At 37.7% G+C, this 24,331-nt stretch overlaps 3 protein-coding genes and 2 non-coding genes across 8 annotated transcripts in view; 4 read left to right on the top strand and 1 right to left on the bottom strand.

Annotated features, from left to right (window-relative positions):
• Positions 1-8,809, top strand: part of lrrc71 (leucine rich repeat containing 71) — a 67,382-nt gene extending 58,573 nt beyond the window's left edge. Inside the window, exons 2-18 of one of the 2 annotated variants that reach the window (XM_074613094.1) lie at positions 1,167-1,271; positions 2,978-3,016; positions 3,097-3,195; positions 3,492-3,629; positions 3,799-3,874; positions 3,975-4,049; positions 4,204-4,272; positions 4,399-4,558; positions 4,650-4,733; positions 4,870-4,944; positions 5,562-5,660; positions 5,778-5,841; positions 5,940-6,013; positions 6,116-6,145; positions 6,231-6,339; positions 6,756-6,847; positions 7,903-8,809. In XM_074613094.1, the coding sequence (XP_074469195.1) occupies positions 1,202-1,271; positions 2,978-3,016; positions 3,097-3,195; positions 3,492-3,629; positions 3,799-3,874; positions 3,975-4,049; positions 4,204-4,272; positions 4,399-4,558; positions 4,650-4,733; positions 4,870-4,944; positions 5,562-5,660; positions 5,778-5,841; positions 5,940-6,013; positions 6,116-6,145; positions 6,231-6,339; positions 6,756-6,847; positions 7,903-8,028 (1,479 nt within the window). In that variant the 5' untranslated portion in view covers positions 1,167-1,201 and the 3' untranslated portion in view covers positions 8,029-8,809. Of the gene's footprint in view, positions 1-1,166; positions 1,272-2,977; positions 3,017-3,096; positions 3,196-3,491; positions 3,630-3,798; positions 3,875-3,974; positions 4,050-4,203; positions 4,273-4,398; positions 4,559-4,649; positions 4,734-4,869; positions 4,945-5,561; positions 5,661-5,777; positions 5,842-5,939; positions 6,014-6,115; positions 6,146-6,227; positions 6,340-6,755; positions 6,848-7,902 lie in introns of both variants that reach the window. The other variant, XM_074613093.1, reaches the window with a different exon arrangement.
• A 1,093-nt stretch (positions 8,810-9,902) lies between these two features.
• On the top strand, positions 9,903-14,408 carry rps27.1 (ribosomal protein S27, isoform 1). Its single transcript, XM_074613097.1, has 4 exons — positions 9,903-10,049; positions 11,806-11,914; positions 12,451-12,561; positions 14,156-14,408. The coding sequence occupies exons 1-4, from the start codon at positions 10,044-10,046 to the stop codon at positions 14,182-14,184; spliced, it is 255 nt and encodes an 84-aa protein (XP_074469198.1). The 5' UTR covers positions 9,903-10,043; the 3' UTR covers positions 14,185-14,408.
• Positions 11,448-11,577, top strand: LOC141755099 (small nucleolar RNA SNORA35). The gene has a single exon (XR_012590806.1). It is a non-coding gene; the product is annotated as a small nucleolar RNA SNORA35 (small nucleolar RNA).
• LOC141755100 (small nucleolar RNA SNORA35) lies at positions 13,768-13,897 on the top strand. Its single transcript, XR_012590808.1, has one exon. It is a non-coding gene; the product is annotated as a small nucleolar RNA SNORA35 (small nucleolar RNA).
• A 1,577-nt stretch (positions 14,409-15,985) lies between the features above and the next one.
• LOC141754185 (small conductance calcium-activated potassium channel protein 1-like) lies at positions 15,986-23,679 on the bottom strand. Of its 3 annotated transcripts, none has more exons than XM_074613086.1 (10): positions 23,538-23,679; positions 22,400-23,289; positions 21,760-21,855; positions 20,867-21,166; positions 20,123-20,244; positions 19,607-19,748; positions 19,412-19,522; positions 18,861-18,988; positions 16,679-16,757; positions 15,986-16,543 (listed from the first exon to the last, which is right to left on the bottom strand). In XM_074613086.1, exons 2-10 carry the CDS (start codon positions 23,255-23,257, stop codon positions 16,316-16,318), a joined length of 2,064 nt encoding a protein of 687 aa, XP_074469187.1. In that variant the 5' UTR covers positions 23,258-23,289; positions 23,538-23,679; the 3' UTR covers positions 15,986-16,315. The 3 variants fall into 3 exon arrangements, with proteins under 3 accessions (XP_074469187.1, XP_074469189.1, XP_074469188.1); XM_074613088.1 differs by having other exon boundaries at positions 16,688-16,757; XM_074613087.1 differs by lacking the exon at positions 23,538-23,679 and having other exon boundaries at positions 22,400-23,292.
• Positions 23,680-24,331: the final 652 nt, after the last annotated feature.

The raw sequence follows: 24,331 nt of genomic DNA, 5'->3' as shown, positions 1-24,331 counted from the left end.
TGGTGCTCTGCTAGTGTGGTTCAGAGTAATATGAGAAAAGTTAAACTATATTTATAACCTAAAATGAAGGTCTAATAGAGTTATGACATTATATATCTTCTGCTCTGCAGAGGGAAACGTTATGCAGGAATGAAACAGATAATGCAAACAATAGAAATACTTGATTGATCATATTATCATTCCGATCACTTTCAACAATCAACATGAATTTAAAGCACTGATTCAAGTGAGCCATCTAATCCTCAGATTCAGATTCATTGTCTTTAGGCTGAAAAGAACAGTTCTAAAGGCAATCTTTAGTTTCTCACTGTTGGCACTTACAACGTCAATTGGAAACTTGCGAGATTACGACGGTTAGATATTGAGTTAAATAATACTATAAATTATGTTTTCAGCAACTTAATGTTTTCAGCTACTTAACGTAAAGGCCACATAATCTACTTCCATAATTCCCAACAAGCAAATCTTTACTGAAGATCATTTTCCATTTTTTTTTTTTTTTTTTTTAATGCTTCACAATTTTTTTTTCTTTTGTTTTTCCTTTATTTGGTTGTACTCAGAAATTTACATAAACATACTTAATTAGACACAAATATGAAGTGAACCAACATTTCCACTTTTTACAATGAAATTATAGAATACGTAGAACATGGGGTGCTTTTCATGTGAAATGAGATAAAAAGAAAATCATAATTAAAAAAATTATATTTAGAAAAAAAGAAAAATTAAACAAAAGAAGGGCGTTTTGGGGAAATATACTTTTTCCTCTCTAGCCAAATTTCCTCAAATTTAGTTTCTTGAAGCCTCATTGAGAAAGTAATTCTTTCCATTACAAATATTTCATAAATTACATCATACCAGTTCTCTAATGATGGGGTATCTGGTTCAAGCCATTTCTTAGTAATTGCTTTTCTAGCAGCTACACTCAATATTCCAAATAAGTATTTTGTTTTAATATTTGTAGATGTTGAAAGTAGAAGACCAAACAGGAGTTCCTTACTGAAGATCATTTTCAAGAGTGAAAGGACCCTGAGCAGAAGTCTCGCGATGAATCACAGAAATCTCGCGATAAATCCCACAGGTTGGACATGAGAGTTGGTTACCATAGTAACGACGCCCAGGAGTTCATTTAGCTAACTAACTACCAGTTAGTCTCACTTATCTGGCGATTTAACTGTTATTTCGACTTCAAGACACAACAATGTCTAAAAAGAGACAAAAAGAGAAAACGGAGAAGGCTATTGCTGAGGAGGAAGCCTTGAAAAATGCAGGTAAGATGAGTCTTTCATAAGCAGCTCGAGTGTTATGCTAACTTAATGTTATGCTAACTTAGCTGTCATAAATGAGTCAACTTTTAAAATCTTATTAATCTGTAAATTATAAAATGTAGACTTTCAATGATAATGCAATAATAAAAAGGAGGTATGGCACTTTTATTTGTGTAACTTTTTTTAATTTCTATACCTATAACACTGAACTTAAGTTGGGATTTCATTTTGACAGGTTTAGTTAAATACACAGCTTTCACAATGAGCACTGGTGGAAGAAGTAGCCTATTAAGAGTAGTTAATACCACACTATAAAAATACTCCTTTACAAGCAGAAGTCCAGCATTCATAATGTACGTATGCAAAACTAAAGTATGAGCAGCAAAATGTAGTACTTATGCAGTATCAAAAGTACTTATTAGGTGGCAAACTGACCTCTGTCAGTGTTATATTGTATTGTAGTGAAAGTACAATATTTACCTATGGTGAAGGAGAATGATAAAGTACCCTACCAGTATCTCAAAATGGTACTTAGTTACTCTACAACTCTGGAAATAAGTAGGCCTAGTAGTTTTTAAATAATCAAGACTGTCATTCACCATTATTACATGTCTATTCATCATGAGATGCCAATAATAAAAAGGAGGTATGGCACTATTATTTGTGTAACTTTTTTAAAATTTCTATACCTATAATATTGAACTTAAGTTTTGGGATTTCATTTTGACAAGTTTAGTTAAATACACAGCTTTTACAATGAGCACTGGTGGAAAAAGTAGCCTATTAAGAGTAGTTAATACCACGCTATAAAAAATACTCCATTACAATTAGAAGTCCAGCATTCATAATTTACGTATGCAAAACAAAAGTATTAGCAGCAAAATTTAGTACATGCAGTATCAAAAGTAAAAGTACTTATTAGGTGGCAAACTGACCTCTGTCAGTGTTATATTGTATTGTAGTGAAAGTACAATATTTCCCTATGGTGAAGGAGAATGATAAAGTACCCTACAAGTATCTCAAAATGGTACTAAGTAGGCCTAGTAGTTTTTAAATATTTTCATTGACACTTTGCAACAAACATACCTGACATAATTTACAGATCCTGTATACATACACCACCCAACCATCTCTGTCTAAAGTGCCGTATTTTAAGATTCGTTATACACATAAAAACAAACATTGAAAACAACAGTATGAACAAATAGGGAGTGATCTTTTTCATTATCATACAATAAGAGATTTGTAAAAAATAAAATCTGTTCTGTGGGGTGTTACATAGTTGACCCAGTTGTCCCAGCGTGACACAAATAATTCCAGTTCATGGTTAACATATGCTGTTATCCTCTCCATTTTGTCAATGTCCATTGTGATGTCCATCCATGTATTCAGAGTTGGGCTCTCATCCTAACATTATTACATGTCTATTCATCATGAGATGCCATGAGATCATGTTGTATACATTTTATAAAGATGTCTTGAGAATAATAACTTTGGAGTCAGTAATAATGTCTTTTACAACTGCAGCGTTTTGAACCACTTTACTCACATCATTGTCGCAGCAGACTGGTCCCTAATGCTAGTGCTGAATCTTTTATACATGTCAGGGATGGGAATACTACTCTCGATCACAAGCTGGTTCGTAACAAGTATGATATGGTAACTCAAAGCTCAGTGGCTATAAACTCTGGGCTTTCTGTTGTTTTTAGGGTCAAATCCAAATGAAAAACCGCAAGCTAAGACCTTTGGTAAGTAACATTATCAGACTGCTTTTGTTTATCAGATGAGAGTCGTACGGTCAGTGCTTTAAACCCAATATATCCCACAGATGAATATCATTGCTTGGGCAATGTGGAGATCGACTTCCCGAGGCTTTGTGCTCTTCTGCACATGAAGGATATCCCAGCTGTCAGCACGGTGAACACAGGTATTAACCTGATCTGAATGTGTGGTAGACACATACTACTATCTTACTGTTCCCTGTATAAAATACATGTATATTTCCGAGTGTTAATTTGTCAGTGGCAGGAATTGTTGGTTCACTGAATCTGATCTAATTTAGATTTTCTGAACACACTCTTGAATGTGTAATTTAAAAATATAAACCAAAGAAAATTGGAAGACCAAGGAAAGCTTGGTACACTGGAAATATACCTTCCTGTATGTATAGATCATTATGTAGGAAGTCTGAATGTCCACTAATTGTCCTTTTTATAATCTCAGCTTCAGCAGCTCACTTCTTTGTACCTTCAGAGGACAGCCGCTTACATAGAAATGCTACACCTATCTGGTCTAATCCGTGCCTCAAAGTGGAGCTGGAGAATGAAGACCCCCTCAGCGCCAAGAACCTGAGGGTTTTTGGTAAGAATAAAACACCACAGAGAAATATTTACAGCCACATTTGTCTCTTTTTAATTCTAATTTGACTCCCTTAGCAGTCTGCAGCCAACAATGAACTCCCTCGTATTTGATGTCACTCAGTATTTCTGCTGGATGTTGGAGAAAACATAACATTATCTGTTACACACAGGGTGGAAGGTAAATGAGCAGATTTCCAGAGTGCTGCAGAAGATGCTTCTCTCCTTGAGCAAGCTCCAGAGCCTTCAGTGAGTAACGGGCTGATGCGCTCTTGTTACAGAGAACAAGGTTACAGCTGTCACTGTTTTGTTCTTGTTTGCTTGTGTAATCTTGTCCTCTGTGCCACAGGTTTTGGCAGGCGGGACTGACAGATCGAATGGTAATCTCCCTCATGAACACAATATCGCTGTGCTCCAACCTCAGGTGAGTGGATTCATGCTGTCATTCACACTGGAGACTTGGGTTTTGTAGACAAAAATGTTGCAGAGCTGCAGAGGAAATTGCACCACAGTATGTTGAACATGATCAGTCAAACACTGAGTTGCTTATTCTTCCCCTCCTCTTTGTTTAATGTTAGAGCTGTGACATTGGAGGGCAACTATCTTCCAGAGCGGAGCTTCCACCTTCTCCTCTCTGAAGACAGCGTGTGAGTCACCAAGCGGTTACATATCTTGCATAGTAGTACAGAGCTCGTTCAAATAAACCTGTATTTGCATTCACACACACAAATAAAAGCATGTCCGATTCATGTCTTGTGTTTCTTTTGGTCAAGCCTCACCCACCTGTCCCTGAGAAACAATGGGATAGGAGACAAGGGCGCTCATCTAATTGGGTCAGCTCTCTCAACAACCAGATCAACTAACAAGAACCTCTTGTCACTCAACATAGCCTTCAATTCTATCGGTGATGCAGGTGCGACACATATCGCACAGGTATGACCCAGAACTGACTCCATATCTGCCCCTATATGTTCCCCTCATGACCGCTGAGGTGTTGTAATCTCCATCCTGTTTTGTCTCTCAGGGCCTGCGGTTGAACCGCACTTTGCTCTGTCTCTCACTGTCCAACAATCAGATTGGAGACTCGGGAGCTGCTCATCTGGCTGTGGTATCCATTTACATTAAAGATTTTAACCTGAGATATAATGCATTTAAATCCGTGGTTAAATTGTTTGAAATTATATTCGGTTTATTGCATTATATTGTGTAATTTAATAAGCCTCAACCCCTTAACCACTTTTCAGGTACTTGGCGAGTTTGCTCTCACTCATGAAGAAGTTGTGGAGAGGAGGAAGATGCTTCTGGAAAGAACGCAGGCTGTAAGTGCAGCAATGTCTAACATTAATACCCACCCTACCTTAAAATGAATCCTAATCCTACACATCAAAGTGACTTGTTCATAAAGTAACCACTGACTAACATTACTCTGCAAAAAATGCTCTCGTTTGAAAGGTTTCAAACAGGTTGTCACAAGCATAGAAGTGCAAGGACATGTATGAGACGTTCTAACAAAGACATCTAAAGGGGACCTATTATGCTTTTACCATTTCCTTTAGTGTGTAATATAGTTTTTTTGTGCATGTAAAAGGTCTACAAAGTTACAAAGCCAAAAGTCCACGCCAAAGGGAGTTACTTTTCCACACAGAAACACTGCTCCTGAAACGTCTTGCTTGAAGTCCCGCCTTTTCTACTGTAACATGGTGATGTCACCAAGTAACACATTTGCATAATACCTGCCTAGCAGCTAGTTTGGTACGCCCTCAAACAAAGCTAGTTAAAGCGGAGCTGGAGCGGAGTCTGAAGAGTTTGGTTCGGTTGACCAATCACAACAGTGGGCCAGCTGACCAATCAGAGAAGACCTTTCAGGAGTATGCACCTGAAAATAGACATAATAAGTCCTCTTTAAACTCTATTCATTAACTCTATTTTTTTGCAGGCATCTTTAGATGCTGACCAGCCTGCTGAGCAACTTGTCTCGGTAACCAGCAGCAGTTCACTGAGCATCGGCAAAGGGGAGAGCAAAGGGAAAAAAAAGGTAACATGTCGAAAAACGGTGTAAAATGGACAGCAAGAGGGAATTTACTTTGTAACTCATATGATTCCCATGGTTTGTAAATCATGACAAGTGATCTTGAGATATTTTAATTTACAGGAAACATCCAAAAAAGACGAGAAACCAGCTGCCAACAAAGAGAACCCAAAGTCTAACAAGAAATGTACTCGCTTCCGTCACAGACAAACACTTGTTCTTTATTATCCTCTGACAGCCGAGGGGGATTATCTTTTCATTGCTGTCTCTTTAAATCTCTTCCAGCTTCTGATATAAAGGCGTCTCACAGCAAAAGTGGCAAGCAAGTGGGCAAAGAGAAACAGCAATCTGCACAGGAGGTACCACAGACATGCTTTCTGAATCTATAAGTATAAGCACACACAGTACAGTACTTTTAATAATTCAGATGGTTTTTATTTTGTTGTTTTTTTTCTCTGCAGGTCTGCAAATCAAGTACTTCCCTGAATGAGGTTTGTTTTTTTACACAATTTTTCTGTTGAGCAAAGATTTAGTTCTGTCATGCACCTGTTTACTTCTCTGTCTCTCCACCAGCAGGTAGAGCCGGTGGAGATAGTGAACCCCCTGCTGGACCAGTCGGTGCAGTACAGGGACGGTGAGCTTATTCTGCCTGGAAACAGGACTCTCACCTCCCTCAACCTGGCAGGTCAGTAACTGTGGTGTGCTCATCCCAGCAATTATGTTGTGAACTCCTCAGAATCAAAAGTGCAAAGGTTTCCTTTTCAAAATGCTATAGCACAGATGGTGTTGTTTTTACGTCACTTTTTTATTACTTATCATATCATTCTTTTTTATTGTACGTCTAGAGAAGTGCTACATTATTTTACCTTTTTATTGTCAACTGTTTAGAAAAAATAAATAAATAAATAAATAAATGAGAGGTGCATTATTTACAGGTCAAATTACATCAATGAAATTCTTATTTATTTGTTTTTCATATATGAGCTGGGTGCTAATTAGCAGCTACTTCTGCAGGGCTCTGCACAAAACAAATAATGGCACTTTACATGGACTACTGAGGATTTAATGAAATGGTTATGTTGTTATGGTGTTTTTGTGTAGGAAACAGAATTACAGAGAAGTCACTGCCTCTTTTCCTGACATCACTGGAGATGCAGGGTGAGAGAGGAGGCCTAATGCGTCTCTGTCTGCAGGTGTGTAGCCAACACTGTGTGTGTGTGTGCACAATTCACTTTAGTTCATACATTAAAATTGCATCTAATCGGTTAAATTGTTTAGAAAAATAATTTATGACTACTGTCCTTTCATTTTTGTACTTTTAAGTGGTTTAACATTTTTGCAAGTCAGTATTTTTATTGTGACACAAATGATAATTCTGGTTTACTACAACTTATCTTAAATGGGCCATCTTTTCTATTGGTAATGATATTATTGTACTCACCATGTTAATTGCTGAAATCTGGGATTATGGCATTTTTAGCATTTCTTTTTACAACAGAATAATTTTAATTTGACTTAAAAGTATAGTGTGTAGGATTTGGCGGCATCTAGGGGTGTGGTTGCAGATTGCAACCAACTGAGTAGCTTACGCCGCTCGCGCCTCCCTTTCCAAGACTGCGGTAACTTGAGCCGCCAATTGCAAAACCGCGGTAACGCCGTTCGCCTCGCTCAGAGGCCATCATTACCATAATAACACAGACGGCGACTGGCGTTACCACGGTTTTGCACTCTGCGGCTCACGTTACCGCAGTTTCACAAGCGTGTCGGAGAACTACGGTGGCCTTCAGGTAACGTAAACACATGAAAGGCTCTCTCTAGAGCCAGTGTTTGGTTTGTCCGTTCTGGGCTACTGTAGAAAGATGGATGAGCAACATGGACTCTGTGAAGAGGACCCGCTCCCTATGTAGATATGAAGGGCTCATTCTAAGCTAACAAAAACACAACAATTCTTGTTTTCAGGTTATTATACACTAATAAAAACATAGTTATGTATTTTATATTACATGTCTGCTAATAGATCCCCCGAAATGTTACACACTGTTCCTTTACGTAAACTGCATCTATAGTACCCCACCTAGTATACCACAGTACATTTTAGTATGTTTGATTGTTTCAATTATATTAGTCAAGGTATTAGTTTAGGCGTATCAATGACATACCATACTGTAAATACACTCTACAGTGTTGATTAACGGTTGCAGAGGAATATGAAGATGATTTGTATGATGATTTCTGATCTGTCTTTCAGAGAAACCGCTTCCCAGCTGAGTGTGAGTGTTATGTGAAGATAAAGGAACGGATGGCACTCAGAGATCCACTCAAAAAACACATCTCTGAACAGAGAGAAGAGGAGGAACGGGGCAGTTCTTTCTGAGAGAACTAATCTACTTTGAATTTGGTATATAACAATAACAAGACACATTTATTTTTCCCTCCGTTGTGGTTTTGTAACACATGAGATGAATAAATTAACACTAACAGTCTTGCGGTACATAAAAATGGAGGACAATGTGGCACATTAAAATCCAGATGCTTTACCCAGGACAGCTAATCAGAACCCTGTTTACAGATCCGTTTTATTGCTTTGTTTTGCTCACAGTCAGAATTTACACCAAGGACAAAGACTGAGAGCAGCCACATACCAGAGAACCATTGCTATCAGATCTCACAGTTGTCAGCCAGAGTGACAGGTTAACACTCGCTGATTTATCGACCACAGACTGCACCTTTTTTTGAGATTTGGCGAGTGTTTTAAGCGTGTTTGTATCAGAGTTACTGTCTTTTCCGTATGAAATTCCCTCTTTGTGTTTTCACAGGGTTTCCTTGCTGAGCTGCAGTGAAGGAATTGTAGCACAAAAGAGGGAATTTTATACTAAAAAGACAATGCCTTTGGAAGATACACACTTTATTTGTCTATTTCAGGCTCCTGAAGCTTATTATTTTTCAGTTGGACTAAGAAGGGATTGCTTCATGGACAAGAACTCTTTCAATGTACATATACTGTAGGCATGTTGGTATTGTATTAAGAAAGACTTGAAAAATCTGTAAAATCTGTTACATATCTGATATTGAGGACAAAGTTTGTCAGCTGCTTGGGGCCCTGAAGTGCCACCAGGGGGCCCTCAAAGGACTAATAAAAAAATTACTTTAACGTTCCACTGTTCATTATTTGATTTCATTTAGAGTATGAACACCAGTGGTGTGGTGGAGGAAGTATTCAGATAATTCACTAAAGTAACAATACTACAGTGTAGACATACTCTGTTACAAGTAAAAGCCCTGCACCAAACTATACTTGAAGTACCAGAAATAAAAGTACTCATGGCACTCATGACACTGGCCTATTTCAGAATAATATATAGAATGCCAGTGGATTATAATAAATAATGCATCAATGTGTACATCACTTTAATGTTGCAGCTGGTATAAAGGTGGAGCTCATTTCAATGACTTTTTATTCTGCTAATAGTAGAATATATAAAGTACCATAAAATGGAAATACTCAAGTAAAGTACAAGCACCTAAAAATTGTACAGAAAAAGTACAGTAGCTTACTTAAGTAAATGTAGCCTACAGTTACTTTCCACTACTGATAAACACACACTGTTACAGAGCATATAGTCTAATAATTGGGAATACGATAAGTGGTTTGGGATTGCCATATTTAATGTAATGCAACTGTCTTTACACTGTTCTAATATATATAGTATACATGTATATATGCTATACATGTATATATGCTGTATGCATGTATATATATATATATATATATATATATATATTTATTACACTTTTATAATTTTAATATATGGTATATATAAAACATTATTATTATTACTGTTATTGTTATTATTATTATAACAAAGTGTTGAGTGTATCTTAAAGTTATAATATTCTATATTATATTATTTCGTATTTGCACTTTTTATAATTATAAAAGTGTAATATATATATATATAAATAAATATTACACTTTTAAAATTTTAATATACTGTATATATATATATATAAAACATTATTATTATAACTGTTATTATTATTATTATTATAATAACAAAAGTGGGGAGTGTATCTTAAAGTTATAATATTCTATATTATTTCGTATTTGCACTTTTTATAGGAAGAGATATTTTGTATTTTTTCGTCAAAATAGTAATTATCGTTGTGCATATTTGGACATCTTGAGTTTAAACATATATAAAGGTTTGCTCTGCTGAGGGAGCCTAGAGAGAGAGAGAGAGGGACCAGGGCGGAGTTTCGACCTCACCAACATGGCCGCCACGTCCTGTTAAACACGTCACGTCCGGTTTGTGCTCAAACGAGCCACGGATATCAACCCGTCGCTTCCGGTGATGCCTCCTTTTCGGCAGCGGCTATTTCCTCGCCAACATGCCAGTGAGTATCCGGAGGCCGGTGTAAAATGACATTTTACCATTTAATAGAGTGTTGGAGAGCCGCCACACGGCTCAACCTTTACGTAAAGACATTAGCGACTCGACTCGTGTCGGTTTCAGAAGCTTAAGCTGATTTTAATTCCAGTTTTAACACAATAATTCTGCACATTGTGAGGCGCATTGTGACACAAGATGGCCGCGCGCACACCGCAGACATGGAGCCAGTTCAACAGAGGACACGAAGGAGCTTAAAACACAGAAAACTAAACGTTTACAGCCGGGATTTAGACTGGATGTTAATGTCGTTAGGTTAATGAATGGGTGAATGAACAAATAACCCTCAAATATGTAGAGATTTACCCAAGATTTACGTAAATGCGTAGCCTTTCGTTACCTAATGAGTTATGTAGGCCTGCAGTGGAGCCTGAACGCACCAGAGGAGCCTGAACGCAGCATTTAGCAGAACAAAAACAACCCTAACATTAAAGTTAACTGCAGTTATTTTATTTTAATTTATTGAAAGGATAGGATAGACCCTTGAGATGTAAGATCTCATTTTTTGAGGGGGTCCTACAGACACAAATGCAAAAACACATACAGACAAAACAGCATTTCATAACAAACACACACTGCAAAGGACATTAAAGGACACAAATACCCCACACCTCACCTCCATATACCATCAATGACACACAGTACACCTGACCTGAATGCACTGTAATGCTGTGCAATATGCTGCCTTCCACTGTGTAATAGTCTGAAATATATTAATTATTTATTTTTTAAAATATTTTTTATTAGTTACAAGTTCTTTTAACATGGTCATGGATCATACATACATATATATACTGTATGTTTGTATTCTGGGGGTATCATTCTTATGCAGAGGGCGTGTTAATTTTTTAATTTATTGTGTTGAGTTGAATGTGATATTTATTTTGTACTTTAATTACCTTGTGCCTTTTCTACCTTTTTTCTTTTCTTAAAGCTGACTTGGTGTAAACTGCTCAGAATTACAATGTACTTATATTAGGTGCAAATGGCAAATTAAACTCTTGAATCTTGAAATACACAGACAGCTTGCTCACCATCTCTTGATACAATGACCATATTTAAATCATTGCATCAGCATAAAGATATATTTTTTTTAATCTTCTTTACCATTTTGATGCCTTAAAAGTTGCCTTTACAAATAAGCGTACGCGCATTGTTTTGCCATAAGAGACACTAGACAAACCAATAAATAACTTTTCATAGAGGATTTGGTTTAAACTTGAATGCGCTTTGGTTGAACCCAAAATATATTTTTTTGTGCTTCAGATTTTAATTGAATTTTTTTTATTGAAAATGATTTGTGCATGAATTGTGTTCATATGCGACACATTTTGAAGTTTATTGGCCGCACTGCCAAGTGACTGGACTTCCTCTATTATGGACTTCCTATCTCATTCCAGTGCCAGATTGACCTCGGTTTGCAGAAGGGTTGAGCTAGACCACTGGCTCCCCCCTTTCGAAGGCTGAGAACAAATATCTACTTTATAGCTACTGTATATTATAACACTGTTACTGTTGGTGGTTTAGTTAGCATCGTGTAGCTTGTTTAATCTCCGTAATCGAATTGTTTTGCTGTCAGTTTCCACTTTTTTATCTCTTCATTCTATGCGTTATCTTAAATGATAGTTTTAACTGATCAACAGATTTCTGATGGGATTCACTCACCTTTTTGTTTCATTTCTCCCCATTTTTCTTGAATGCAGCTCGCAAAAGACTTGTTGCACCCATCCCCTGAGGAGGAGAAGAGGAGGCACAAGAAGAAGCGTCTTGTTCAGAGTCCCAACTCTTACTTCATGGATGTCAAATGTCCAGGTATAGTTTCTTTGTTTTTTTTGTCCATGCAGATTCACTTTCTTCAATACTGTCATGCAACATAAGATAAGATGAACCTTTATTAATCCCTGGGGGGAAATTCAGGTGTCAGAGCGCAGATACAGAGGTACAGGTGTACACAAAGATTATAAAACAATAAATAGAAATACAGAATATACATAGTGAATGGACATAGTGTACCGTCTGTCAATAAAAAAAAAGTAGTGTACATAGATGTAATATGTGCAGTCTATAAAATGGTAAAATGGTATATGGGATGTAGTGTAAAGTAAGTTTAAAGTGCACCAGTGGTTAGGAGAGGTGGTTGCAGGTAGTCCAGATAGTGCAGTTTTCATGTGGGGGTCAGCCTTGGTTGTCGAGCTTGATGGCTACCAGCATGAAGGACTGACCCAGACGCTTTGTGTTGTGCCGAGGGGGGATGAGTCTATGACTGAAGGTGCTCCTCATTGTATTTATTAATTTACTTTGACGTCAGAGTTGTAACTGGTGTCTTGTCTGTCTTGTCTTCTTTTCAGGATGCTACAAGATCACGACAGTGTTCAGCCACGCGCAGACAGTCGTGCTGTGTGTTGGTTGTTCTACGGTCCTGTGTCAGCCCACTGGAGGCAAAGCACGTCTCACAGAGGGTCAGTATTAACCATCAATATGCTCACTACCGGTTTAATGGCTGGCTCCACAGCACGGGTCTCTTACTAACATGTACAGTTGAGATAATTAGTGCAGCTCGATAATAGCCAGTCTATACGCCCCGCCATTTTTAAGTTGCTACGAAATGGTATACGTCCTGTAGGAACCCAAAATGTATGATCACCAATTTGTGCAATATTCCTTAATTGATGCAAGCATTTTGTAAGGGTCCTTTTCAACAGCAACAGAACTGAGAATAAGAATGCAGTATACCATTTTCATGCCTTAAATTTGGCTTTTACAAATAAGCGTACGCTCATTGTTTTGCCATAAGAGACACTAGACAAACCAATAAATAACTTTTCATGGAGGATTTGGTTTTAAAGTTGAATGAGGTTTGTAAGTTTGAGCACAAAATATTTTATTCTTCGTTATCTGCATATGAATGAAATGGGGCTGGGCTATATGACAATATATATTGTCAAAATGATATAAAAAAATTGTCTATCGTATATATTTTTCTATATCGTTTTTATCACGTTATAGGCTAGGCTTATATTTATTTATTTTTTCTCTATAATTTCAATTAAAACTGTTGTGCTCATTTGGCACTCAAGTTCTTAATTAATGCCAAAATACTCAGTACTTTTGATTTGTCAAGTATTTAATTCAGTATACAAAAATATACTTTACCATGTGGTTATTTCATATAGACTATTTATTTATTGAATCACCAGAAAACATGCTTTATTGTGATATATATCTTTATCGAGATTTGAAATGACCTGTATCTTGATAGAAGATTTTGGCCTTAAACTGAAATGAATGTGATTTTTACTGTTATTTCTTGTATTGAACTGGTTGCTGTGTGAACATTTTCTCTCGTTCAGTAGCCTCACGCATTAAATATCGAACAATATTTGATCCAGATGCTACAACTTTATGCGTGACAGCTTAACGGGAACCTTTTTAGAGTCTTTTTTTTCTGCTTTGTGTTCATAATCATACTTAAACAATGGACAAAGATTGAGAACAGAGTGTATATAACACACTGAACCATTGATTCAATATCATCTCACCGGTGTGGACGGGTAACGTTAAGTGTAAAGTCACCTGATTGTTGGCATTCAGCTGGTGCTTCAGACCCGGAAAAATGATTTGTGCATGAATTGTGTTCATATGCGACACATTTTGAAGTTTATTGGCCGCACTGCCAAGTGACTGGACTTCCTCTATCATGGATTTCCTATCTCATTCCAGTGCCAGATTGACCTCGGTTTGCAGAAGGGTTGAGCTAGACCACTGGCTCCCCCCTTTCGAAGGCTGAGAACAAATATCTACTTTATAGCTACTGTGTAGAATAACTCTTACTGTTGGTGGCGTAGTTAGCGTTGTGTAGCTTGTTTAATCTCTAATCTAATTGTTTTGCTGTCAAAGCTTCCACTTTTGAGCTTGGTGCTAGCACAATGATGGGGGGGGAAAGATGACGCTTGTATCAGCACTGTGTAGGACAATTAGCAGTGTGCGCCGCCTGCAGTATTTCTGTACTGTAAGGCTTCTCTTTTGTTTAACTGTCATTGTCTCCTCTTGCAGGGTGCTCATTCAGGAGGAAGCAGCACTAGCTGTTTTCCCTGGAGCTGAAGGGGAGAGGAGGGGATGGACCGGTTGATATCAGCGCCTTCTGCCTCACCAAGACGGTGGCAGACCCAGCGGTCTGATCCGAAACAAGACCTGTAGACGAACCGGACAGCCGATGGATTTCCACTGTTCATGTCGACGGATCGGTTGTTGCTGTAACTCCACCCTCCAACCCTGTCTCTCTTAATAAAATATTGTTTTGGCTAAAGCAATGGTTGTGTGGTTAGTTTACTTTTTGAAGGAAAGGATTTCTTACTGTCTGAGACATTTCATGCAGAGGTTTTATCATTTTTATAAAAGTGCTACAGGTTATCTTCATAATTCTATTTTCATCTTAAAGGTGCAGTGTGTAGGATCTGGCGGTATCCAGCCGAGAACATTATTCATTTTTTCAGTTGATTATAAACTAAATAGAGCATACTTATATTCAACTTCTGCTAATAGATCCCCCTAAATGTTACAAACTGTTCTTAAATATTTCAATACCAAACTGAACTTACATGCATTGCAATGCATACTTGCATTTTGTATTACATGATCAGAAAAATGCACTGTTCACAGGTAAAGCTACTCACTGACATGGGAATGATAACTGTTCTCCAAAACTAACCAGGTTTATTTTTTGGTTGCGGAGGGTTTTCTGCAGTGTCTTGTAAGAAAGGAAAACAAATTTAATTGTAATTTGATTAATATGTCTTAAAAATAAACGCCATAAAACAGTTGAAAAATATTTAAAAAAAACAAAACCTGCCTATATCTCATCAAAATGTCAGAGTAGTATGTCGAAAGATTTCCTGAAAAAAGGCATAGTATAGTATGTCATGAAAAAAAGTCATAGTATGTCCAAAAAATTTATTAAATGTTAGTGAAGTATGTCCAAAAATTTCACCAAAAAATGTCAGTTTAGTATGTCCAAAAATGTCATGAAAAAAAGTCATAGTAGTATGTTGAAAGATTTCATGAAAAAAAGTAATAATATAGTATGTGTCGAAAAATTTCATTAAAAAATCTTATAGTAAAATATGTCGAAAAATTTCGCCAAAAAAAAGTCATAGTATAGCATGTTGAAAAATTTCACCAAAAAAGTCATAGTATAGTATGTCGAAAGATTTCATGAAAAAAAGTAATAATATAGTATGTGTCGAAAAATTTCATTAAAAAATCTTATAGTAAAATATGTCGAAAGATTTCATGAAAAAAAGTAATAGTATAGTATGTCCAAAAATATCATGAAAAAGTCATAGTATATAGTATGTCGAAATATTTCATGAAAAAAAGTAATAGTATACTATGTTGAAAAATTTCACCAAAAAAAGTCATAGTATAGTATGTCGAAAGATTTCATGGAAAAAGTCAGTGAAGTATGTCGAAAAGTCATGAAAAAAAGTCATATAGCATGTCGATAAATTTCATGAAAAAAAGTCATAGTATACTAATGTCGAAAAATGTAACCAAAAAATGTCATAGTATAGTATATCGAAAAATGTCATGAAAAAAAGTCATAGTATGTCGAAAGATTTCATGAAAAAAAGTAATAGTATAGTATGTCGAAAAATTTCATTAACATATTTTATAGTAAAGTATGTCGAAAAATTTCACCAAAAAAAGTCATGGTATAGTATGTCGAAAAATTTCATGAAAAAAAATCTTATTATAGCATGTCAAAAAAAGTCATAGTGAAGTATGACGAAACATTTCATGAAAAAAAGTAATAGTATAGTATTTCGAAAAATTTCACCAAAAAATGTCATAGTAGTATGTCGAAAGATTTTATGAAAAAAGCAATTACAGTTTGGTTGTTTTATTATTAGGTTATTTTACTGCCACAGTCAGTTTTTTTTCTGACACTCCAGGAAAGATGCAAAAAGCCTTCATAAGGAGTGAATTATGACTAATTTCTACATTTCTATGGTACTTCCGCTACATAAAATGGTGCTACCTATTTCGTTTAATACAATTTTACATACTTCTATACAGCCTTCACTTTGTTATTAACACATCTGTCCACCTCCTGTGAGGAAAATGTCCCAACATGATCACTTTAGATGTATTACAGGCAGATAGCTCTACCTGAGAAGCCTTTATTTCTCCTCGATCACCTTCTTCAGCCTCTCTCTACCTGTCCACACTTGCACCAGCAGTCTCCGTCTTCACCTCCCTCTCCCTGAGCAGGTGGCGGATGGAGGAGTTCTGCGTTGACAGGGTGTTGGACAGGAGCGGCATCAGGCTCCTGAAGCCCTCTCTCAGCTCTTCAATGTGTTTCTCCAGGCTGTGGATGTGTGTGTCCAGCTCCCCCCTGCAGCCCTGCACCTCTGCTAGCACGTCATACAACTGGGCTTGCATCTGCGTTGGGGTTGATGTCCATGGAGGTGCGTGTAAATCCATGAAGAGAAGAGAAAGAAAAGGCGTCAGGGAATGTTAGATGCTACTTTGTTGAGGCTTTGTCAGGTCCTGATAGAAAATGATGCGTTCACTTGCCTCTCTCACCTTGCAGAAGTCCGCAAGTGCATTCCCCTGGTCTGCCAGTATCCTCTTCTCTATCTTCACTTGCCGCAGCCTGGGGACAAAATGATTTAGTTTTAGATGCTACAGGAGGTTAGAATGACATTACTACTTTTATAATATAAAAAAAGTGATGAGAAGAGAAATTTAAAGGGCCATTTCACCCACATTACCAATAAACAACCCATAAATACAACACATGGACAGTTGTTATAGAGCGAAAGTAGTTCCACAAAAACACTGCTTACAGATTATGCAGATTTTAAGCAGTTCTCTTTCTTTTTATTCACACTGGAAAAGTGACAATATAAATTATACTTAAACCATTCAGTATGTATACTATATACAGACAATTTTTGAGTGTGCTGTTGATGGACACTATTCTCCCACAATGCATTGTACAAAGGAAATGGGAGTGGCTACTCACAGCTCCAAATAATTTGGAAAACAATTAAATCTCAGGAAAACTTTTTTAACTTTTTTAAGACAGCGTACTATGATGAGTAGTATGTAGTATATACTGTATAGAATGTGTATAGAAAATAGAGGAACCTGATACATGCGATCTGTCAGGATATAGTGACAGTTTGAACAAATATGACAAAAAGTCTTTATTAAAGTTACTGACTGTAACTTTCATGAAGTCTGAATTGAATTGGATTATACTATGACATTTTTATGATATTTGTTATGGCATACTATACTATGACTTTATTATTGACATTTTTATGGCATAATATAGAATAACTTTTTTTATGACATTGTTATGGCATACTATACTATGAATTTTTTTGGCATATTATACTATGACTTTTTTAGGACTTTTTAATGCCATTCTATGCTGTGACATTTTTATGGCATACTACACTATGAATTTTTTTATGGCATTTTTTTATGTTATACTATACTATGACTTTTTTTTCTAACTTTTAATGTTATACTATAATATTTATATTTTATAGCATACTATACTATGACGTTTTATGACATTCTATATTATGAATTTTAATGACATTTTTTATAGCATACCATATCATGACATTTTTGTGACATTTTTATGACATACTATACCATGTCTTTTTATCTGACATTTCTATGGCATACTATATATATATATATTTTAATATGCTATACTATGAAATCTTTATGTTGTTTTTTTGGCACATTATATCATGACTGACTTTTTAAGACATACTTTTGACATACTTTTTTTTGGCATAATACTATGCCTTTTTGTATGACGTTTTTATGACATACTATACTATAATTTGTTCATGGCATACTATACTATGACAATTTTTTGAATTTTCTAAGGCATACTATACAATGACTTTTGTGACTTTTTTGACATATAATGTGTTTTATGGCATACTATACTATGAATTTTTCATATTGTTTTTAGGCAATTCTTGCCTTTCGTTGACTTGAAAGTGAATTGTGGTATGCGCTCTAACTTTTCACCTGGCTATCGGGTTGCCCACTATGACTTCTTTAAAGACATTTTTATAACATATATTGTGATTTATTGATTTTTTAAAAACTTTTTTTATGGCACACTATACTATGACTTGTTTTAATCACATACACTTATTATGACATTCTTATAACATACTATACTATGGCTTTTTTTATGACATACATTTTTATGACATTTAACGACATACTATACTATGACTTTTTATTGACATTTTTTATGACATGCTATATTGTGAATTTTTTTATCGCATATTATATTATTATGTTTAAATTATTTTTATGGAATACTATACTATGACTTTTCTATCACATTTTTATAGAATAAAAATACTTCTTCTATGACAGGTTTGAAAAAAAAAACTGATTTAATTCATACATTTAGTCATTTCTTGTTGGAAATGGGTATAAGGGTGGATGATCATTAAATATCTGTTAGAGAGAGAAAGGTAGGAAGGAAGGAAGGAAGAGGTGTGTGTTCATGTGTATTGGTTTAAAGGTTTATTTTCACATTGATACGCTGTTTACCAGGATGGAAAACTCAAGCCAAGTGAAGTAAAGGTACTAATGTTAGGTACTGATTGATAAACAGATAATTATTACACCATAGCACATGTAACACAAGCACAGCAAATCAAGTGAAAAGACAGGAAAAACAGCTTTATATTAGGGTTAAGTGTCTTACTGGTGGATGGCCAGAAGCAGCTTCCGCTGGTGCATGCGGACTCTGCTGTGGTCTCTTTCTTTTGACAGCTTAGTGTGTTTGTAGATAAGCCAAGTCTCTCTCAGCACATTTGCTGCAGCAATTTTTATCTAGTGAAGGGATGTAGAAAATCAGGAGAGTTATTTTATGTTTATGCACATGACCTGAAAGCGCTGCTTTTTTACTGCAACATGCTGAACAACACCAACATAATGTGTTTAACTCTGTGTACTACAGTCATTTTGTCTTATACTCAACTTTCAAACCTGATTTTTCTTAAAACAAGAGAAAAAATCTGCTTGTGGGGTGAGATAATCTGCTGTTTTCTCATGAAACTCTGTTTTTAGGCTTTTTTTTCCTAAAAAACAACATGCTGCTGGAGTATTCTGTAAACAATTTGTCTCGAAGCAAGGTAAACCTATTCACTCCGCTCGCAGCTTCTTACTTGTGCAAAATCTCTCTCATTTTTGGGCCTATTTAATTAACATTACTACGTAAAATAAAGCCACACTGAGGATGATATTGGTATTTACCCTCTTGGTGATGTGGGAGTCCATCATGAAGTTGTGAACATGTTTCTCTGCTCTGGTCAACTCCAGCTTCCTGGCAACCACCGCCACCACCAGGACTGTGCAGCCAGCTCCCTGTGACAGTCAGTATTAAACACTTTTATTATGATTTACAGTCAGGATCTTGTTATAGAGGAAACTATAAACCCCTTGACTCACCATTATTCCAGTGAGGAGGCAGATGCTGCGACCGCAGTAGGTGTGAGGCACCACGTCTCCGTAACCGATGGACAGGAAGGTGACAGAGACCATCCACAAGGCCTCCATGTAGTTGCTACTCAGGTCCCTGTAGTTGTGGTGTCTGTAGGAATAAAAAGGATATTATTATATTTTCATGTTGCTTATATTTTGTCTTTTTCTGGTCTCAAATGCTGCTTTACTGTTTGCTGTAGCTGAATAATGAATATCTACTCTACTTTCACATTACTGATGACTTTTTCCCCCCTAACCCACAAGTCAAGGTTAGGTGATATTTGAGCTTGTCAGTGCCATCCAGTCAGTACAGATGTTTTACAGCAGAGTGAAAATTGGATTTTTTGCTGCAGTAGAAACATTAAAGTAATACTGTGCATCTGCCAATATTTGGATGATAATTAAATATTAAATATATTAGGCCTTGAGCACTACAGACTCCACTACAGATGCAGCAGTAGGCCGATATATATCACCACATACCTCTCACAAACATGTAAGCCCCACGCTGCCACAATCCACAGAGAGACGCTGAAAATCATCAGCACAGTCCCGGGGTAGGTGGTCATTAGTGTTTTCCCCACAAACCGGGTGTTGAAGTGGATCTAAAGATCACAAAACGAGAATGCATTTGCGTCACGATTTTTGACAGTAGGGGCCTACTTAGCCAGACTATTTAGGATAGCACCTGTCAGATTATGATTATATATTACAGAGGAGATGAGGGATAAGAAAACTTGTTCTCAATCTGGCTTGATACATGGATCGTAGGTTTGGCATTGCGGTGGGGAGACAAAGGTCATTTTCATCACTCTTAAATAGTATTTATAAGGGAAGGGATTAGCCGGGTGCTTATTATCAAACTGTGGAAAAGAAAGCAGACAAGCAAAGGAGAGCTAGCAAAGGGGACATAATCAACATGTGAAACCACTGGGGTTCATGGGGGCCAAACTGATAGTCACACCTCAATTGCCACACCTCTACAGACCCCTCGGCCCACCTAGACATAAGACATAAACAGATGTGTTGAAATATTCATAGAGGAAGCCCAGCCCAAATCCAAAATATTAACTTTAAGATCCCATGAATCATGTCCCTTAACAGGTTTCTGCCCCAAAATCACATCAAAATAGACGGTGCAAAGCCTCTTTCATTTAAAAGTGTTATGATCTCATCATAGTATTATCCAAGCCAGATTGTGTAGGCAGCCCACGGGTGACCTCCCACCTTATTGAGCGCTCCAATGCTGCGAGACGCCGTGTCAGTGAAGAGGCGGCTGTGCAGCATCATGGCCCGGCCCAGCAGGTAGAGCCTCATGAACATGGGCAGAGCCAGGATGATCTCCAGCTCCGTCTCTGACAGCGATAGGTGAGCCGTGGTGTGCTGGAAGGTCTCCTGGAAGTACGCCATCAGACCCACGGGGTAGGGGTGAATGGCCGCCGCCGCCAGCTCCAGGGCTACCAGAGCCATACGGTCGCTTGTCATGGCAATCCGCCAATCCTCTGCACCAATGTCATGAACGTAGAGCTGCCAGAGAGGCGGGAAGAGTGCATTATAGTGAAAATGACCATCGAACTTGGATCCAAGATATTTGTGGAAGGTCTCAAGGTTTACACATCTTATACTGTTAGTCTTGGGAAGTACAACTGCATAAGTGGAAAACATTGTACTAAGCTTTTTGAAAAGAAAACATGTTTCTGTTTCACACAATGATTTTCAGTTTTTTCTTTCCCCTTGTAAAATATTTATTATATTTGACACTTTCATCTCTAAAAATCCTTCGAACGAAACAGCCCGGGAATAAAAAATCACTTCTTGGTTTGCTCACAGTGCCGTAACTTGTGATGAGTGGGCATAAAAAGACCTTGCTCAATTTTAGAGGGATACAAGTTTGGGAATCACTGGTGTAGAAACTTCAGTGCTTTTTTTAAATGAGACCATTTCCAGTTCCCCATGAAATGACTATCCAAAAAAAAAGAAAAAAGTATAGTTGGTGATTCCTTCATTGCAAATATGGACTGCTTTTTGCAACAGATTTTTAAAGAAACCTCTACATTTGAGAGAATGTCCCTGGAGGAGACCGTGGGCAAACCTGAAATAATTATGAACAGATGAGTTACCTGAATCTCACAGCAGTGGTACGCTATGATGAAGCCCAGCAGGATGACCGTAGAGAAACTGATGATGGACTTGAGTGCGAGGGAGTAGACGGAGCTCTGCGAGACACACAAACACACACACAGATGAACACACGCAAACATGACATCATTGTGGAGCTGATGGCTGTTAGTCATTACAAAGCACAATCTATGAAATGGCTTCTCTGTAACCTTATAATCTCACATACATTTAGATAATCCATTGGCATGATTTAATGAACATGATCTTATGCGGGTAATGTGCATTTCCCTGCAGTTGGTGGGAGATCAATGTCTCACGCTAACTCGACAGATTGTGCAGTTATAAAGATTATGTGGGGGGAAAAGGGTAAGTAAAACAAAGAAAAAATATCCCTGGAGGACTATTAACAGGTTTTCTTTTTCTCAGAGACAAATGAAGTGAAGGGTGAAGTATGTTATTACTCAAAAATGTGATTACTTAGGCAGTAAGGCTTTGACAAAAAATGTGTTCTTTTCAGAAAAGATGATAACTACACTTGTGCAGAGGGATTTCTTTTCTTGAAATTTTTAAAAAACCTTTACATTCCCATTGCTCAAATGAATTATCAGGGTCTCAGTCTGGTTTTCCTGTCTTTCTGACCTTGCTGTAGACGCTCCAGGAGAGCTCCGTCTCCGTCACCATCAACACCATACCGAATATCCCCACTGCCAGGGCGCAGTCGTTCAGCCGCTGCCTCCTCAAAAACAGAGCCCTCCTGTGGACCAGCCGCCAGCCGATGTTGTGGGTCCTCGAGTACGAGTCGTCCTTGTCGTCCTCTTTGTGTTTTGGGCTGGTTTGGGAATTGGGATTGGGGTTCGGGCAGGGACACTCGGCACCCGGGAGAAGGCCTTTGCCCTCGGTCAGGTCCTGGCGATGCTGGAACGTCTCATTGTGTGACTGGAAGTCGTCATCTTTGCTGGTGATGATGATCTCCGGGAGACTCTGGCGGTTGTGCATCTCCAAAAAAACGTTGCCTGACTTGCGGCGCGCTCTGCCCTCAACATCCTTGACGTCCAAGTGCGACCTGCAGGGGCCCCTGAAGGGCGACCCACAAGGAGAAATGGGGACGTCAGAGAAAGAGGTGACTTTCTCCTGGAGTCTGTGAGCTTCTGCTCTTTTGGCTTGGCACTGGTGATTACACTCCTTGTGTGTTGGATTCTGTCTACTCCCCGCTGACCTTTTCTCACATTTCTTCCCTTTGCCTTTGTCTACCCTCCTGTTGGAGCGAGGTGAAGGTGCGACGTAAAGGTGGCCGTTGTATAGAGGAGTGGTGGCCATGGCCTGGGTTCTGTCCAGCCACACGGGGTGTTCGGCTGATGTGTGGACTGTGTGGTGGATCCCACACTGCGCTGAGCAGGCCTGAGGTGGAGGAACCATCCTCGGCGGGAGGAGGGGGCGCTGGTCCTCCACATCGTCTCTATCCACCACTGACATGTTCATGGAGGGGGAGTGCTCCATGGTGAGACGGCTTACTGGAGGATACACCAAATCTTTTTAAGAGGTTTGAACAGAGAAGGAAAATATTAGAGGCAAGTGAGGTTAAAAAGTTGAGAAAAGCATTGTGAAAGAAAACTACAGCTACAAGAAAACATCTAAAGAGCAAAACAATACTCTCTTTCAATAATTTGGCCAATAACAAATATTTGTTTTAATGCACATTAATCAAAATTTAGTCTCAAACTTAACTGGAGTGTAAGCTCAAAAATGTTAAAATAATTTCAGCTCTTTTTATTCTTACCTTCTGAAGTCAAGTTTCACAGACAACTGTTTTATCTGGAAAGTATTTTAGTGTTCAATCTTCTTAAGGTCCTGAAGGTCACATCGGCCTGAGTCACAAAGAGATCCTCCGAATACAATCCTGTTGCAACTTGGACTCAAACACAACACTTTCATTAAGAAGACATTCAAATTTGTAATATAAAAACTAATCAAGCTGCAACACCAACGAGCTCCGGCGTGATCAGATCAACATATTCCAAACGTCCCAGGCTCTGCGTGTAGAAACTTTCAAGCAATCCATTAGCAGCCTCGGCATCACGGAGCCCCTCCCATAGATTGAAGCTGAGGTCATGAACTTCACCCTCATATGACGACATACGAGGTAAATACCCGTGGATATCCGTTTACATTTTCAGGCATGTTTTCCCTTGTTGGGCCGTGTACAATTTGTCCACCATCAGTGCATCTTCTTTAAAGCTGGAGGAGCTTAATGACTGCAAAGTATCTAAGTTGCAGATGTTGCATTGAAGGCAAAGAATGAGTCATCTGTCTGTTTTTTAGCCGGGATTGGCAGATTTTCTCCTCCCTATGTGTGTGTGTGTGTGGGAGGGGACATCTGCTTATACATTGGTGCCCTGGTGTCAAAAATCAGCTTGAAATCATTCTCACAATTTGCTAAGAAATGCTATTACATCCCTTTTCATTTGTAATTTCATCAATTGATGATTATTGTCACGATAGAATTGCAAAGTGGGTGATACAAACTTTAACTTTAAATAAATCTAATCTTCTAAAACAGAATAACGGTCCTCG

This window comes from Sebastes fasciatus, chromosome 17, assembly GCF_043250625.1.
Source record: "Sebastes fasciatus isolate fSebFas1 chromosome 17, fSebFas1.pri, whole genome shotgun sequence".
Lineage (NCBI taxonomy): Eukaryota > Metazoa > Chordata > Actinopteri > Perciformes > Sebastidae > Sebastes > Sebastes fasciatus.
Note: the sequence above shows the minus strand (reverse complement) of the source record. Positions and strands in the feature narration are given on the sequence as shown.

Excerpts from the sequence above, each read along its gene's own strand:
- rps27.1 (XM_074613097.1), top strand. Across the intron at positions 11,915-12,450 it reads CATGGATGTCAAATGTCCAG|GATGCTACAAGATCACGACA; the intron begins GTATAGTTTCTT and ends TCTTCTTTTCAG. Across the intron at positions 12,562-14,155 it reads CAAAGCACGTCTCACAGAGG|GGTGCTCATTCAGGAGGAAG; the intron begins GTCAGTATTAAC and ends CTCCTCTTGCAG.
- LOC141754185 (XM_074613086.1), bottom strand. The coding sequence starts at position 23,257 with ATGGAGCACTCCCCCTCCATGAACATGTCAGTGGTGGATAGAGACGAT. Across the intron at positions 21,856-22,399 it reads CCTGGAGCGTCTACAGCAAG|AGCTCCGTCTACTCCCTCGC; the intron begins GTCAGAAAGACA and ends TGTGTCTCGCAG. Across the intron at positions 16,758-18,860 it reads CTGCTTCTGGCCATCCACCA|GCTGCGGCAAGTGAAGATAG; the intron begins GTAAGACACTTA and ends TTTTGTCCCCAG.